The sequence below is a fragment of the Colius striatus genome, chromosome 8 (assembly GCF_028858725.1).
Source record: "Colius striatus isolate bColStr4 chromosome 8, bColStr4.1.hap1, whole genome shotgun sequence".
Lineage (NCBI taxonomy): Eukaryota > Metazoa > Chordata > Aves > Coliiformes > Coliidae > Colius > Colius striatus.
In genome coordinates this window covers 9285886-9304225 of record NC_084766.1, presented here as the reverse complement: position 1 = coordinate 9304225, position 18340 = coordinate 9285886, and the positions used below count along the sequence as shown (strand labels likewise).

At 36.5% G+C, this 18340-nt stretch overlaps 1 protein-coding gene across 1 annotated transcript in view; it reads right to left on the bottom strand.

Annotated features, from left to right (window-relative positions):
* The window catches only part of GRID1 (glutamate ionotropic receptor delta type subunit 1), a 521647-nt gene that overhangs the window by 103831 nt on the left and 399476 nt on the right, over window positions 1-18340 (bottom strand). Inside the window, exon 6 of the mRNA XM_062001480.1 lies at window positions 9918-10091. Coding sequence (XP_061857464.1) covers window positions 9918-10091 — 174 coding nt within the window. The remainder of the gene's footprint in view (window positions 1-9917; window positions 10092-18340) is intronic.

The window sequence follows — 18340 nt, the reverse complement described above, 5'->3', positions numbered from 1 at the left end:
TATTCTTTTTGTTCATTTGAGCAAACTCCTAGGTAATTGCTGCCACAGCAAAATGTAATACTAATGCAATTGTTTAGAACAGAGGGAGAAGAAATTACAGTATTATTTTGGACTTATTTCTCTACATCAAATATATAGGAGACTGGTTACTATTTTACTTTCTATGAAGCTATTGATTTTAGCCTCCTTATTCTTCAATTTACACAAGAGAGAAAGAACAATACTTGATGACAAAGGCTCTAGTAAGAACACCATGCTAGCAATGCTCAACTAGGTATTTAATTTTTCAAATCTAGACACAGCCAGCAATACAAGATCAGATCTTTGACACTCAGCAGTATCCACTGCAAGTGGTAAAACGTTAACAGTGCAAGCTGGCTGAAAGAAGTGATTAAAAAGAAATAGATACTCTCTGCCTGTTTCTGCAGTTTATATGCATGCTTCAAACCTATGCATAGATTCAGGAGTATTGATTTAATCTTTACTAAACTGAGATCTCTGGTTAGCATGAGTTGCCAGATACAAATTTTTAAAATTGTTATGAAAAGCATATTAAACTAGCTAAAGGCTTTCCTCATTGTGATCCATGAATTTGCCATTTATCTCTTGGATTTCTCTAATTCACCATGGAAAATGGTGCTGAAAGTCCAGCAAAGAGTTGCATGTGGAAGATACTGTAGCTGCATACTTCCTATAAAAATGCCAGTCAGCTGTGAAAGCTTAAGCATGTGTTACTGTTGCATCACTGGCTCCAAGTAAACTTTTGGTATTTTAAGATCCTCATCTTCAGAAATAAAACTCTTCATGTTCCACAATCTGGAGTTTGACACAAATCGAGAACCTAGGCACTTTAAAAAGTCTTCTAGTGTAAGTAAATTTGAAAAAAAGATACATATATATAAAATCTTTTCAAAAGAATCAAAGTAGGAAGACAACATACCAAAAAAAAGTTTGAGGATACCCACCTATTTAGGTGCCTAGACATGAAAAGAGATCTTAATGTGAAAATAATGCAAAACCTATGAAATACTGTCACCAAGAATCTCTCCCATCTGTCATTGCCATTTCCCTTCCCTTTTTTTCTTTTCAGCTTTCCTGAGCAAACAATCCAATTTTCCTCTATTTCCTATTTTATTCAGTTAATATTTTTCCTTTTAAAAGCATTTCCAAAGTAGTTAACTTTCCAGATTTCCTCTTTTTAAGAAAAGTAATTGAAGAGTTAATGAGTCCCAGTAACTAAGTCTCTTCTACTCAGTTGCATTTGTCTCCCTACTCTGTTGATATTTTCCAAAAAACTTTCAAATAAAGCAACCAAGTGAATCCTTATTATTCAAAGGATTCATCTTCTACTCTCCACAAGAAAAAAAAAATCAAAACAAAACTCCAAATCCACAAAACAAACCATCCAATAAGACACCACAAAGCCATTTTGCTTAGAAGTAATTTTTAGATGCTTAAGGAAAAATGCCATTTCTTATGTTCATGATCCTCCGCTCCCCATTGAATTAGATTTTACACTCTCATTTTTTAACTGACAGATCATTGTTCGTTGCCTTGGAATCCCCACAAAGCTGAAATGCTTTGCAGTTTCTTCATTTGGCACAGGTTTTTTTTCAGTGCTTGAAAACTGCAGCCTCCTTCTCCTTTGCTTGGTATGCTAACAGAGAGCTCTAGGGCAAAGTATAAGATGTACTCAGGTACGCTGCTTTCTTTCTCTTTCTACACTCTTAGAGAAGCCATCACATTTCTGTCTGTATGATGGACTGAAAGCCTGAGAGAACTGCTTTTGAAGATCTTGGCCTACACATGATCATGCACTCAGCTCAAATTACCTTATAGTAATTGGTAGAGTCAATCAAAACAATCTCATGTTTACCAATCTAATCCCCAAAGTTCAATTAGACCTGTAATAGATTTTGTATTACCTTTGTTTCACCATTTTCTTTTGAAAGGATGATGTAAACTGAGTGACAGCAAGACAAGATCTACACAACAGCAGTTTCCCACTGCTTACCTCCTTCTGTCATACATGTGGAAATATGCAACAAGGCAGAATAAAACCTTGTAGAGAACACAAGTTACTTTTTTGCCATGGAGTGCTCTGCGTGTCCTGTTGTACACACTAATTCACTGCTATTTTGCCACTCAACTTCTCCTGAGAGCCTCATCCAAAAAAACTAGTATAAGGTAATTTTTAATCAACAAGAATCTTTTTTTCATATAAACATACTCTGAGTACTCACTTCAGTAAAGTGACATGCATGCATTACTACATTTTACCCCCTACTCACTGACGAGTCAACATCCTATGGAAGAGTAAGGTGACTTTTATTCATACAATGAACACTTCCTTTTTAGAATCAAAAACACGGAAGCTAGTGGAAAAACAGTAGCAAAACCTGCACAATCAAGACTGGATTTTTAATATTAAGAAAATAGGTGACTTTTTAAAAACATTTTGTTTGTACAGTCTGCTAGTTAAGCCATAAATTATCACAAAAGGTAAAAGTCCATCTAATTAAGGGTAAAATCTTTTAAAACTCAAAGCCTGTGTTTTTGCACAGTGATCAAAATTCATTGCACAGATGGTGTGTTTATTTAGAACAAGTAAAAACAGGATGTTCACATAATATTGTTTTGGTAGTCTAGGTCAAGAGCCGCTTCTTTGAAGTGCAAAAAATAATCAAATGCCACTAAAAATATCATCATAACTTTGAAAATAATGTTCTCTTGATCCTTCACAGTGTGCAGAGCAAAACCCAGGTCCCAAACTTCCACAGTAGCATAGAATAAATGTTTTTGTCCAATCTCAAATGGGAATTTAGCTTTATGCTGGAAAAAAAACCAACGGAACCAGGTCTAATCTTATGGCTGAGTAGTGTTGTATGAGTGTAGCTGAAGAGTTGATTCCTTCAATTCCTACAGTAAGATACATTATTAAATTACATTGAGGTACATTTTTTTCCTAATTCCTTTCTGAGACAGAAAAGTAAAAACACTTAAACATCTCAAATATGTTCCCCTTCTCAAATAAGAGTCACACTCTACCTAAATTCATTACTAGTACGGTAGGTTACTTAAAACAACACAGAAATTCTGGAGTGGTCTTACAGAAAATCCAGGACTACAATAATTTCCTTTATTTTCTATTGTATGCTTTTAAATTCATTAAAATCTCTGCATACATACTAGACTCCGTTTGCAACGTGAATTTGTTGTAGTGCTGTAAATAAAAAGAGTTCAGTGGACAAAGTCTGTATACACTTGTTACTGCAACTGCACAGATATTTTGATTTCCAGCTATCAAACTCTCTCTGAATACAAACGTACCACCGAAAGAGAATTTGTGAGATACCCGAGGGATCAGCTATACTCTGTTCCTACCAATACTGTCTGAGGAATGACAATATAGTAAACAAAAATTAGTCTTCAGATAGCATTCAGAATTGGCAGTAAAGCAAGACAGAAAAAAGCCAAACTAATCCAGGACAACGTAATTGTCTACTTTGGTTTTTTCAAACTCTGAAGCATTTTTAATTTACCCTGTTTATATATTCATAGGGAGAACAGAGGAGGGAAGGACATATATTTGCCTGCAGGGATTCCCTATCATACAACAAAAATTCTTAGATTAGAAAAGTTTCATTTCTGTCCTGTTTGGGGGAAGTTTTCAGTTCCTCTTTCATTTCATTACTGAAAGCTGTAAGAGCTGGAGGTATTGTGACTAAAACGTTCTTTGCTCTATCTACTATAAGAATGATGGTGACCATTTCACCAATATATCAGAGTATGACCTGCACATGAGTAATTTTCAGCATGTATCTTCTCAAAATTATCCCAGACTTTATGAACCTTTACTTTGCAATGAAGAAAAAACTCACTATATACTAGTAGAGTAGAAAATTTCAATGAGAATGGAAAACCTATTCCTATTACATTATTAAATGTCATTTTATAGATTTTTTTTTAATGTGAATTTCATGAGATTTTCCAGAGTGATTTCACTTTTAAGGTTACACGTGAAGATAGCTTTCAGCTCCTTCAGAGGCACTAATCATAGACAAGCACTCTTCTGAGAAGGTCAACAAGCCACAAAGACTGACCTCAGCCTCTGAGTTGCCAAGCAGTGCCAGAAGTCTAGCCAGACAAGACTGCTGGAGAAACCAGCTGGGAAGACAAGCTGACACACAGATGCCACTGCTTCAAAAACTCATTCCCCAAGCCGGGCATCTGTACTCTACTGCTGCCAAAATCACCATGTGAGTGGCCACAGCAGTCAGCTCCAAGGATGAAGCAGATGGAAGAGGGGCTCAGACAGAGGGCAACCAGCCAGCAGCAGAAACTCTTGCTACCTGGGGAGTGATATCATTGTGCTGGCGTATGCACACATCAGTGTGGCCTAAAACTGTGTTTCAACTTTCATTCAAGTACTGCCAAATGCAGTTATGCACTTGTATCTCTAATGACAAGACGCATCTTACTACTAGCAGTGAAGACTGATGGTTTACTTATGGTCTAACAAGGACAATGTGAAAGTGGAGAGACTGAAAATTTGACCTATCTCATTTTCTTAAATTAGTTTGCAGAACCCACTGCGAGACTTTGCATGAATGCCTGCGTTTCAAATACATGCTTTGCTGCTCATGGAGAACTAAATCACAGCCAGCAGTCTGGCATTCAGAAGAAAAACAGAGTAAAAAAACAAATGTTCATTAAAGACTCAAATGTCAGCTTCAAACTTCCAAAGGGCTATTTGCTATTATTGAAGTAAATGAAAGCCTGAACAAAATTTTCTTAAATCTACAGAAAACCAGACCTATATTCTATATTTATTCAAACCTTCTGACAGTAAGGAATCTAACTAGTGTATTATTTAGTACTTTGCCTATTCTACGTTTAAGTATCTAAAAAAATAGGTCTTTCAAAGATTTCTTTGGAAGACCACACTCTCAAAATATTGTTTTTTAATTGATATGCAGTTTTTCTTTCCTTTTTAATGAGGTAAATATCTTACACCACTTTTTCCCTACCTACAGTTTCTATGCTGTGACTGCTCACTGTCCTTCAGCTATTTATTATGAGTATTTATCATAATTAAGAGTGTTTTCTTACTCAGTATGTTTTCTAACAACACATCAACAATAACACAAAGTCTGGATTACCCTGTAATGTTCAGGTTTGCTAGCTGTAGCCATTGACTTCTCTTGCTAAACATCTCAAGTATCTGGCTCAGCTAACAATAGCTCTCCAGGGAAAGTCTATCAGGAGACATTGCTAAAGAAAACTGAATATGACCAAGAGTCAGACAGAAGGACAAGAGGTAAAATTGGAGCTGCAAAACAGAGTATAAGACTATAATTTTACACTACCTCATTTATATAAATATGAGTGCAAATTAGATTTCAGACGTGATTAAAAAATGAAAACTGGAGGTACTGACTCTTTTTTCTAGCCACTGTTGTCTGCTCCCTCATAGAGCACTGGACAAAAATTCAATTAAATCATTATGAAAATAGAGATCTCCAGGAAACAAAAGAGGTAGTCCAAACAGAGAGAAAAAGCTCACTCCACAACATATCCAGGGTTCTAGCTTCCAGAGTGCTCACAAAATCCCACGTGCCCAAAGGACACCTACAGTTGTTTGGGGTTTTTCAACCAATTCTTCTGCTAACGTACCTTGTAAAAAACACATGCAATTGGCCATTAGGGAGAAATTATGTCATGCAATGTGCAGTAAACTCCATTCAAGGGTCATTTTCATTCATATGGCACTGAGAAACAGTTTCACTGTGACCGAACATCTGGTCAAAAGTCCAAATTAAACTTTGCCAGAGAGATGTGCAAATATAGGTTTGTAATGAAAGGAAAAGAAAAATGTAACTCAACAATCCTTTATGGGAGAAAGTGAATGCTTTAATAGGGCTTAATCGATATTTACTGTCCCCAGTAGCACTCAACAGCTATGTAATAACAGTAGTGTGAATAGGTCAAATGAGAGTAAGGCTATTTAGTTGGACAAAACTGCAGAACCAGGCCCTTAAGTTTAGGCAGTCTAATACATCTCCAAAAAATAACTTCACTTAGAGTAGTTAAAATGCAGTCAAAGAGAATAGAGTTCATAAATAAAAATGCAAGTCTGTAGGAGTAACTGCCAAGAGATGCCTACTAAGATATCTGATGGTCAAGTCTCTGAAGAATGAAATTTTTACGTAGGGAGAAGAGTGGCTGTTTCACTGAATACACTCCCACACTTCTCAACATCTTCTCTTCAAAGATGTCAAAGTAATGCCTGGAATAGTTCTTCGGTAGACAGGTTGGACTCTGAAATCTATGTGGAATAACCTTGTTAATTTTGTGGCATAACTTACTGAAGCCTTTGCCTTTTTAATCTTACTATGTATTTTGGACCATGCTAGATGATTTCACATACATTATGTCCCTGTAATATGTTTTAACAGAAACAGAATCTCATATAGATTGACTTTATTAACGGCATAAATGGTAAATATGGGAAGAAACCAACTATAGTAGGAATTACATTTCTAAAAAGAAATCTTTCTTCAAACAAAAAAAAAAGTATTTTGCGTTTATGAACACGTCATGAACAATCTGATGAAAGGAAAAATTTTCATCAAAAATGAGATTTGCAAACAGGCTTCGAAACTAATATTTAAAGAGGAAAATTATGGAAAGAATCAGGTAATACATCAAAAATCTTCACATTGACTGTGTAAGATTAAACTGTTCAGATTTTTTTCAGATATAACAATGATAATCTCACTAAAAACTATTCAAATTCCATGTAGAGATACCTATTAGATCTATTAGGGCTAACTGGGTTTAACCATAAATCCTGAAGTGCTTCAACATTCTCTCTGCAGATTAAGCAACACTGACGATCGAAACCATAGGATACTCATTGCCAATGGAAAACCGTAAGGTCTAAACTGTGTCTTTTTCACTTATCTAGAAGCAAGAGATAGACACAGAAAACCATACACGAAGAATATGAAGAGATAAATGGAGTTTTCTGAAGTCAAATAAAACAACCAAGACAGGAAACTTTACAAAGCTTTTTCTCTAGTTGAAGCAGAAACCCAGCTGGGTATATTATACGTGCAAGAAATAAGGGCATGAGCAAAATTTTGACAAGGCAGTTGATGGAATAAGATTGGATTTCTACAAAGCATTCAGAACAGATGAGTTTTTGGATGAGCTTGCAGAACAGTCTGATCTTTAAAAGCCTTGTCAGAATGCCAGACTGGGATGATCACCCACTGAAAAACAACTTTCCAGGGTATGGTATTAAAGACAATGAGAACAAAATTGTTCCGAAAAGATTTTCATTAATTTAGTCTGAACAAAGTTAATAATCCATGACATAAATATTTCTTTCTTTACTAGCTTGTTAAAAACACTAGATTCTTCCCTATAAAAATCTTACAGCTAGAGGCTGACAGAGGTTATCTTACTCTTCCTCAGTCATTAAATAAATAATTAACCAATAATAGCTGGTAAGTTACCTTGACAACATAGAATTATTAATATGAGCTTGCCCAGGGGAGAATGAACCAGGGATTTCCAAACTGTGGTCTTAATCAAACTACTTCAAAGCAGTACAAGGACTCAGTGCCGGCAGGTGGTCACTGCCTCTGGTGGATTCATGCAGTCTGACATGGAGACAGGAGCTACTGTAGCCTCTGGCAACAGGGATAATTTAGTGATGTACTTCTGTACAGCAATAGGTCAAAACTATTTTTTAACCAAGAAAAAGGAAACAGAAGATTGGAAGTACCTGAATTACAGGATCGTTAATAACATGTCAGTCATACTTGAAAATTAGTATGAGCTCTATGCCCACAAGGTGTTACGTAAGTAGTTTTGGCAAAGCCTCTGAAAAAAAATGCAGCTACAGAATGCTTCAGATATAAGTGTACATGCTAAAAGGATCCTATATTCAATCTGTAGAAACTTAACACAAGATATACTGGGGGCAGCTAATTTGAGAGATCTCACATGTGCCCTTCATCTTTCATATTTCATTTCAGCATGGCTGGATATGACAGTTTTGGAACTTCCAATAGGCAAACTTTATACCTCAATACTTCTTTACACCTTTCTTGTTTCTAAGTTCGTAGAGAAGGAACTAATGGGCAAAACTTAACTTTTCTGTTCCATTCTCTCAGAGAGTTTCCAAGGTGGTATAATATTTCTGGAAGACATGAGAATGTTTTGCTTCTCAAAACTCACATTTGGGAGTCAGCAGGAAGAGGTTCATTCCTAAAAGGTCCTTGTCAGTGAAGATAAGGACAGGAGGCTGTTCATACTAGAAAACTGTTCTAGCAAATATGAGCTTCCTAAGAGAAATCTGTCAGAGCTCTTCAGATGAGTCTCTAAATTAGACAATGCATAAACCAGAGAGAAAACAGTAATCAAAAACTTGTTCCCCAATGTGTGATTTGTTGGTGTAAAACAGATGATTGTTTCAAAGTACTGGAAACTACTTTAATACTCTGAAATGAGTGACCTTTGTTCTCATTTCCACACACCTCAGAGGTTTTAAAAGTCTTTTCTTTCTAAGTCACAATTGGTATAGGCTTTGCCTTATGCAGAAAGGATAGATGTGCTCAGAACTACAGTACATGTGTTTGGCATTTCCTAAATTTTACTGCAAGTATGACAGAACCTGAGTCAGTAGAGGAAATGTCCATATCCCTGCCTCAGAGGATTTCAGTCTTTGCAGCAACAAAACTTTCAGCAAGGCACAGGTAAGTAAAACATTCCATTTCTTGGAAAATCTTGTCCTACCCGCTTCTCTTTCTAAGAGTCTCCATATGTCTCCTTATTTCCCATAAGCCTCACAGCTTGCTCTTCAGGTCTTCCAAGCCAGCACATGTATTCCCTCTCGATGGATCCCTCACCCCATACTGCCTTCCTCAGCAACTGCAGCCCACACTGCCAACAGCCCTCTCCCCACAGTCTAAGCAGGCCCTGTCTAGACTCACTCTAGAGTCTAGATCCCTTACAATGCCCATGCTTGCCCACTTACAGGCTCCACCATTGTGTCCTCACTCAATTCATCTCAGGTTAAGACTAAATTTGCAATAAGAAGCTTCTAATCAAGTTTACATTCTCAGTATCCATAAAGTTTTCAGTTTAATCCCACAGCTTCAACAACAATACAAATGAGACTCTTAACTGTCTCTAAAGTAAACTAGAAACATATGGAATCCCATTGAAAGTCCAAGACCTGTGTTTTAAAATTATTTCTCTATCCTCGGAAATAGCACCTAAAATGAAATTACTGCACGAAAAAATCTGATATCTGGGATAAATTGCCAGGCAGTCTTGAGATGTTGCTTACACCAAAGTCAAATCTGTTAGCAAAATCTGGAACTTGAACTAGTACTGTGTATTTCATATACCCAGATGATTATCAGCTGCTAGAGACTTCTGAGACTACTGAAACGGGACAGACTGAATACATCAGCTGGATTCAGTCCATTTAACTAAAGATGAAATGTTTCATGCCCCAATACCGACCAGAATTCTGTTATCCTCCCCAATTAACTCTTTTACAACAGATGTCTAATAGGCATAAATATAAGCAATCAGTAACACCATAAGACTATGACAGCACAACTTTTACTTTTTTGTCAAATACAGGAAAATTCTTAAGGGAATGAAATATGCAAAACTGAGTTAGTGCAACCACTTGCTGGTACTTCATGGACATACTATCTTATGTAAAGAACTCAGTCCTGAGAAATAAAATAAGTCAGGAAAAGCTGACCACATGTTACATGCTCAGATATGTCTGTACCAATTTTATTGTTCCTCTGAGGTGATAAAGTCACAAAATACCATCTCATGTCAAATTCCTAGGATGAGTATTGCTGCTGTACACAGCTACTGACCTGCAGCATCTGAAGATAGCCTTCTTGTGGATCACACAGCAGCGATGATATTCGGTGATTGTTCCTCATGCATCTCTGATTGTTGTCCCTTGAGAGAGGGAAAATTTGCCGGATAACTGTCATCCTCCCCAGAGCACTATGTACCAACTCTAATATTTCATTATCAGTGATTTCCTGTGAATGGAGACACAGTCTTTTAAAAGCATGTATTTGTCCAGACATTTTACATATTTCTTTTGTTATTGGATGTTTGTAAAAAAGACAATAGCACAAAGTTACAGATGCACATGCTTAGCCTAGACCCAATGTTCTTATTTTGTACAACACTAGTATTTTTTTTTTTACACATCTCAAACAAAAGAAAACAGCTTAACATAGTGCCAGCTATCTTGGCAATACTGACATACTGCATTGGTAGTTTCCCATGGAAAAACACTGAGATGGTCTCAATAGATTTTTTTTAACTAATAGCCTTCAAACCAAATTTGTGTAGAAATAATTTTGGTTATACAGAACAGAACCTCATGACATCACAGAATCACAGAATGATAGGGCTTGGAAAGGACCTCTAGACATCATCGACTCCAACCCACCACTAAAGTAGGTTCACCTAGATCAGGTTACGCAGGAACACGTCCAGGCATGTTTTCAAAACTACTGTTCTACATTCTCAGAACAAAACAAAAAAACTATCTTTAGGAAATATTGCCCTTTTGCCTGAGATGAACATTACAATATAGTACTTTTCCCATAAGAATCGTAGATCATTTCTGCATACTAATCTTGAAGGAAATCAAGGAAGACTCTTGAGGTTTTCTGTATCAGGAAATAATGAATAGGAGAATCTTCATGAAAGGATAGACACATTTAGAAATGCAAGTTTCTGCACACAAAATAATTTAGGATAAGATATAAAATCTAAAGGATAAGCTGTGCTTCTTTCCAGGCTTTGCATTGTCTAAAGCTTCTTTGCAGACCTTCCCATGTCTCAGCACCATAATCCATCCTGGGACAGAGCCTGCCTTTACTGTCCTTATGTTGCAACTGAAGCCAACTCTATATCATTTATGTATTTTATACTTGAAAAATGCCACAAAAGCCTTTTTCTCTTTTTTTACCTCAGAAGAGATAGTTTGAAAATGGTGGGATTAAATTTATCCTGAAATCATAACAATGCTGCAACTTGTGACAGTTATTTCCTGCCAGGAGTTCACTGTGAGGAAGAACAGGTAGTGGCATCTCCGGCCACATTCGTTTCCTCAGGTGCTTCCTCTTCAGAGACAAGGTCCACCAGCTCCTTACCACTGCCACCAGCATCTGCAAGTCACATTAACCCAACTCCATCAACTGCACAGCTGGGGCAACTCATTGTCCAGCTTGTCAGGGTAAGGGGCTGCAAAGAACTCATGTTTCTGTACTTGGTTCAACAGGGCCCACAGCATGTAATGTATCATCAGTAGAAATAAACCTGTCCCTGTATTTTTAACATTGAAGGAAAAAAATATTTTGTTTTCTTGACATTTTCTCTGTCAAGCTGTGAGAGAAATGACCATGGGGTTATTATAATTACTTGTTACGGTTGACTAGTACTGTAGCTTTGGCTCAATTTAGTTCTTCCTTGCCAATTTCCCATCATTTTTAGGAACATGCATTTTTAACTCCGCAGAAGGTAAAGTTCATTGCATTAACAACAAAGCAACTGGTGCAGTGTGAAAACAGAAATTCAGAAAGTAAATATATTCTTCTAGAAGCCAAAGATTTTGAGGCTTAATAGATAATCTTGGATGGCACCTGTAGCCTTACCAAAAGAGGCCCACAAGCTCTGTAAGACCCCTCAAGAGGATTGCCTTGGATTTCTCTTCTTAGAGGCTGAGGAGCGTTAAAGCCCCACAGCATGTCAGGGATACAGTCTGAGGGACAGACAATTTTGTGGGACAGCTTTAACTCATAACCCCTTAGGCTTCATTCCTTGGCAGGCAAACTCAGACTGAGTGTCTGGAAACAGAAAAGATCATGAATCATCCAAACCTTCAGATGACCTTACGCTACACACATTTTGTGTCCTCCCCAAGTGGTGCAGAGTCTTTCAAAACATCTCATAACTTGTGTCAAAATGCTTGACCTGAGGTATGTAAGCAGATATGTAGCAGACCAGAACTGCTTCCTCCATGGGATTTCCAGACATAAGGTAGTGGAAGAGATCAATTATGTTAGAGACATTAACCTAGGTTCTTCCCACTTAGCTATAGGCACCAAGTGAGTCTTGAACATAAAAGTCTAGTTACAGTACAGCCAAAGAGGAAAAATAGGAGACTCTGGAGGGAAATTCAGAACCTAAATTGGGCTAATTCTGACTCTTAGAGTGCCACCTTTTCTGTGTGGAAAGCTGACAGAGCTAAATCCTTCAAGGCCTCAGTTCTGTACATAGCACCAAAGGGAAAAAGCTCCTGTATCCATTCCTTTTAGAAATTGGGTTCGTTTTCAGAAATATCAAGTCACAGGAAAAAGAAAAGGTTGTCAGAAGAGCTGGGAACAAAAGGCCTATGTCTGCTATTTTCAATCTGATGCTGGAAAAAAATTAAAGGTAACTGAGCCTTTCCACTCCTGCTCACAGAATGGCACGGTCACAGGCAGCATTGCAGGACACCTTTGGCAGGTCCAGGAGCAGAAAAGCATGGCTGAGTGCCTGAACTGCAGAGGAGAGCAGGTCACCACAATGCTACCCCGGAGCAGCCCAGCTGTGGCTTCCCTGGCCAAGGGACTGCACCCCTTTCTCTTGTCTGGCACATGCAAGTCCTGCAGATTGATTTCCAGAAAGCTTACAGTCCTGGCTTAGCAAAATGTGAAACCTTAAATGTTACATGCAGAAAGGTTACCTGTGTTCCGACTGTGATAAATACAAGGGAAGGAAAAACCAAATAAGACCAAAAAAAAAGGAGAAACAAGCATATATGAGGTTGTCTCATACTTCTACACCCATCAGAAAAACAGCATATATCAGAAAAATACTTCTATGCCTTGGAGTCATGAGGGAAAATTCATTTCATGCTGATCTTATAATTAAGGTGTATTAATTTAGTTATTTGTTCAAAAATAACACTTTTTTTCTTTCCTTTATATTCTATGATATGAACATTACAGCGTGAAACTAACAACTAAGCAACAAATTTTATTTGGTCCTGGAGGTGTTGTTTGGAGGGGTTTTTTTGAACAAATGTATCCCAAATTTCCAATCTTGTTCTTGGATCATTACACAGAACAAGACAACACAAGCTAATTGCCATTCATACCATGCATGAAAGCTGTATTTTAAGTAGAGCTTATCAGCCCGTTTGTCCAGGTGAGCACTCCTTGCAAAATTCTGTATTACATCTCCCCTTTTTGGCCTTCATGATCCCACAATGTTTCCACTGCAACATGGTGTAAATCTTTACTTGATATAGATGTTGGCGTCTTCTTGCTTCAGGGTTAAACTTTAAGGAAGGTTAAAGAACTCAACTCCCTGTTGCTGAATTTCTTCAATGAAGATGTAGGGAGACTTCACCCACGAACAAAAGATGTACTCTTATCTAAGTGCTCTTATCCTAGATTTCTCCTTTACTAAGGAAACTATTTGGCTATTCCCAATATTTCAGGGAGTACTTAAATATTTTGGTAAGCAAACATAAGGGTAAGTCTGACTACTGGAGTAGTAGCAATTTGCACCATTCATCAATGAGAGAGTGTTCCATTAAATACTGTATTTTCTGTTCATGGGGCACATTAATGGCAAAGTCTCCTCTTCAAGAATTCATGGCATTCATTTATCTATTTATTTGCACACAAATTTAGGGAATTCTTTTCTTTATCTGCACACAAAGAACTTCAGTTAGTTTGTTATACCTAGTCATATTGCTCAGGGGAATATTAAGTGTTCTAGTTGTGCTCAACTATTGTAACACAAATTGCCAAATGAGACAACTATGTTTCATGATACAATCTCTATTTTCCTAGAGGTAATAACAGAAAATTATAAATTTTAATGACATTAATAATTTAAAGAACCAAAACAGATTTCCAGAAAGCACATCCCTGAGAAAATTGGAGGATTAAACTGAATGCCAATGAGGACGAAGGTGCTCATGGAGACAAGCTACAGATTTATGTGGAATTTTTGTGTTGGGATCAATACTGTTTGTTGGGTTACTCTAATTCCTGTCAATGCACTACATCCATCTGTAAAGCGACACTTGTTCACTTGTTAAAAATCCAGGAATTATCCTTCAATTAGCTGATTTTTAAAACATTCATGACAGCTTACCCTGTAGATAAATGTATCCAACTTTAACATTATGCTGGCTTCTCAGCATCCCACATGAACAGACATACACACATACTATATAAAGGTTAATCCATTAAGGCAAGGCCACAGGCTATTTTTTCATAGCACAGAAAAAGACTCTGATACAAGTCTGCATGACTACCTGTCCAAACTCCATCCTCATCGTCCTCCTGCACATCCAACACTACCTCACTTCTTTTCCTTTTACATGAAAATTCTCTACAGTGATATAGTTATAATTTAATTGAATTACTTTTATTTCTAGACATAAGGACTCTGCATTATGTGTCCAGAAGTCTTTCTCAAATTGTAGCAGGTGCCTATATAGTAAAAGTTCCTCTGGTTTAGCAAAACGTGATTCCATACTAAAGATTAACTATCTCAGGGAAAGAAGGGGGGAAAAAAAGCAAAAAAATAAAAAAACAAAGTACACAAAATGACAATTATCAGATCTGCACAAAACAAACAAAAAAATATTGATTTTAATGTGGATTTCACTGATTAAACAACTCATCGAATTCATTAAACCTTGTTGCTAGCTAAGACAACTTCTATGTAATTCAGAAGTGTTAGAATTCGGTCAGTTCTGAACTCTACAAATTTCTTTGACTAGGATGCAGTTACACCTGCTGAACAGTTCCATGTTTATGTGTGTCTTTCAAGCACATACAATAAAATTCTACATTTTAGTGACAATAAATAAATAAGAATTGCAGTGTCAAATACAGCTGCCAAATGAAGAGAAAAAGTATTTCTTTTGGCAAGTAGTAAATACGGAGTACCTGGAATAAAACTGGCATAAATTGTAACTGTAAATTGTTAAGTTTTGCATTGAAATATGTCATTTACTAAATGTCGAGTAATTTTCCACAGTGTGTTCCCTGTATTTCAGTTTTTTCTTTTTTTTTTCCTTTTTAATATTTTTTTTAGTCTGTGCATTTTTGTATAATTTGGAAAGATCTGAAAGTGCTTGTCCTACTTGCATTCATAAACTACTATGAAAAATCTGCTTTTGTTCCCAAGAAAAAACAAAGCACAAGGAAGTGAAAAGATTCATTAATTTCTTGTTATCAGAGTGGACACAAGCATCATTACAGAGACTGGAATTTCCAGAAAAAAAAGAAAAAGATTTTCCAAATAAAAGTGAAGAAGAAACACTGCATTCATAAGGTATCTTTCTTTCAAAGATGTAAGTTTCCCTACAAATACTCTACAAATTGTGCACTAGGAAAACACTGTTCATCATTTATTATCTAACACCTTCCTACATGCTATCTTTGGGGAAAAGGAGTTTGCGGAGAGATTTTTTCTGATAATCACTATTCTATTTTCTGCTCATTTTCCTCAACCTTTAAAAAAATATTTTGTACAGGAAAATAAGAAAGAAGTGCCCAGATGACAGCTGAGAAGCCATTTTTTTCTCAAACAAGAAGATGAGTAACTGTGGCTATACTGAGCATGCCTGATGTAGTGAAAGGCAAGAACAACCATTGGCAGAAGCGATAGTTGCAGGATAGAAACAGAAAGTAAGAAATACGTTACACTAGGAGAAAGATAATTGGACATGTTCTCATCTCTCATATAAGAAACTGCATGCTACAGACAGGGAAACAGTGGTGAAGAGAAATTGGTGAAAACAGCAGAAATAAAATAATTGAGCTAGAGTCCAGATAAGGATTAGAAAAACATGTTTTGAGTGAATGCCCTGAAACAGGAAAGGAAAAAGGATAAGTAATCTTTTTCTGCACTTTGTTCTGACTGATCATTGAGGTTGAGCTTGGGATAATTTTATTACTCAGCTGAAGATCTAGATTTCATCAGCTGGCAGCACCATCAGCCTCATTTAGAAAGTATTATCTGTCTAAAAAAGAAAAATAAGGTCAATTGTTGTCTAAAAATATTAACTTGCTTTCAAGTGATGTGGATAACATCATTTCAACATGGCTCAGAGTTCCCCAACTCCCTCGGAACTCTTTCTGTCTAAGGCTCCTCATCATTGATGAAATGTGCACTTTTGTTATCTTTCCAAAACTTTATATTACTTCCCTTGCAGAAAATACAAACCTTTTTCTTCCTACTTCACTTCTCTCTCCTCTTTCCTCAACTATGAGGGATTCTTCTGACAAGTATCATTATAGTTGGGAAGAATTCAACCAAATACTTTACAGTTGCAATTGCTATAGTAGTTTCTCTGTGCTTACCACCTCCAACATTTCCAAGCCTGGATCTTTTCTGTGGATTGAACAGAAAAAATAGCCAAAAGCACCCTTTTCTAGATGTTAGAGTTTAGTTTTATTTTTCAACTAAAGTTGACAAGAATTTCAGCTGTCTTCTAACTACTGATTACCTTGCGTCCGTATGCATTTTGAATTTGTACAATATTATATATATACATAGGTTCATGGTATTTATTTCAGATTTCTTATTAAAGACAGATTTCCACCAATAGTAAACTGGTCTCTAACGGTTTTTTAATGTATCTACAGTACATAAGAAACAAAGTAAAGCTACTGATGACTTTTTAAAGGCCCTAGTTAGTAAGCCAAGGTTAGTACAAGAGGATCTGGTTTACTAAATTTTATCAATTTAAGAAAGCATATTTAATATAGCAAGAGCCATTACAATTTCAACTTACCTTTCTGCCATTCACCCCTGCAGTGTTACAGCATAGGTTGTTTTGTTGATTTTAGGGTTTTTTGTTGTTTTTAAATGGGACAAATAACACCATTTTTAGTGATAAAAATGAGTTCCTATTCAACCTTAGAGTCAAACTCCTCTCTATAGCATTAAATTATATGTTAAATTGTACAATACAGAAATAGAGTCAATCACTGTGCAGTCCCCATGAGCACACACAAACACTGGGAAGCTCTGCTAATGCATCTACCAGGATAATCAAGAGAACGATTCCTTCCTCTTTTTACAAAGATGAATTCTGGAAACTTTAGAGTAGTTCACAGAAAAATGCAATGGAAGAATGCATGACGCTGTAATTTTGTAAAATAACAAAGTTTTGCTTTATTAGAAAGAACTCCTCTTTTCTTCAAGTGTCATGTCACAACAGATACACACATGGGTTGGTACTTGACCTATGAGGAGGACTTCCTTCCCCCACCTTAGTATATTCCTTTCCTGTAGAGTATATACCTGGATGGTATGGAACTAATGCAATTTACACTAGTTCTCCCCAGTATTCTTGTAGTTCCAGCTTGAGAATTCAGAACTTATTATTGTTTGAAATTCAGTATTATCCCATAGGATACAGGATGTGCTAATTCTAAGACACGAAACTCCGGGTAATAAGAAGTTATTTTCTGTCGATAATAAAACCCACTTTCTATCTGATCTGATGAGGGTCAAATTGAATCAGTGAGGATCAATTCTCATCAATGGAAAAGCAATACATTAAATCTGTAGTCAAATAGATGATCCCATCTTTAGTTTTCAGACTTATTTTTACACCTTATAATTAAATCTGTTTTTACACTACTGAAAGTGCCAGTAATTCATTACTAGGCACCTTTCTACCAAAACTACTTTACAATTACAGTACACGGTCCATTTCAAATGACTCACATCAAGAAATACAATGCTAGGTTCACCCCTGGATAAGTCAAATCTCTGGGGCTACCCCAAAGGTTGATTTGGCTGACAATCTAATCAAACACAATCACTCTAACTTGCTCAGTAGTAGACAGAGAAGGACAGAATTTCATGCTGATTGGAAATCAAATAAGAGTCCCAGTTCCCATAAATTTCCTGTTTGTCAGAAAAAGAAGAGAATAAATGATTTGATCAGAAGTACATGCAGTGACAATCTGTATAAACTGTAACTGTCATATCTATATTGAAAAAAGATATATGGGAAGACCTAGAACAGAAAGTGTAGGTCAGAAAATACCCAGTGATGTTCATAATAGTTGTATATTTCTTTCCAAACTGAGATCTGAAAATACTTAACAGACCTACATAATGTGAGTAGGATTCTGAAAACTGAAGAATAAAAACCAACAGCAGAATCAGGTGAGAAGAAAGAGAGAGATGATGAAATGAAGGAAAGTAAGCAAGTTACTCCTATTCATTATCATAACTTTGATCATAA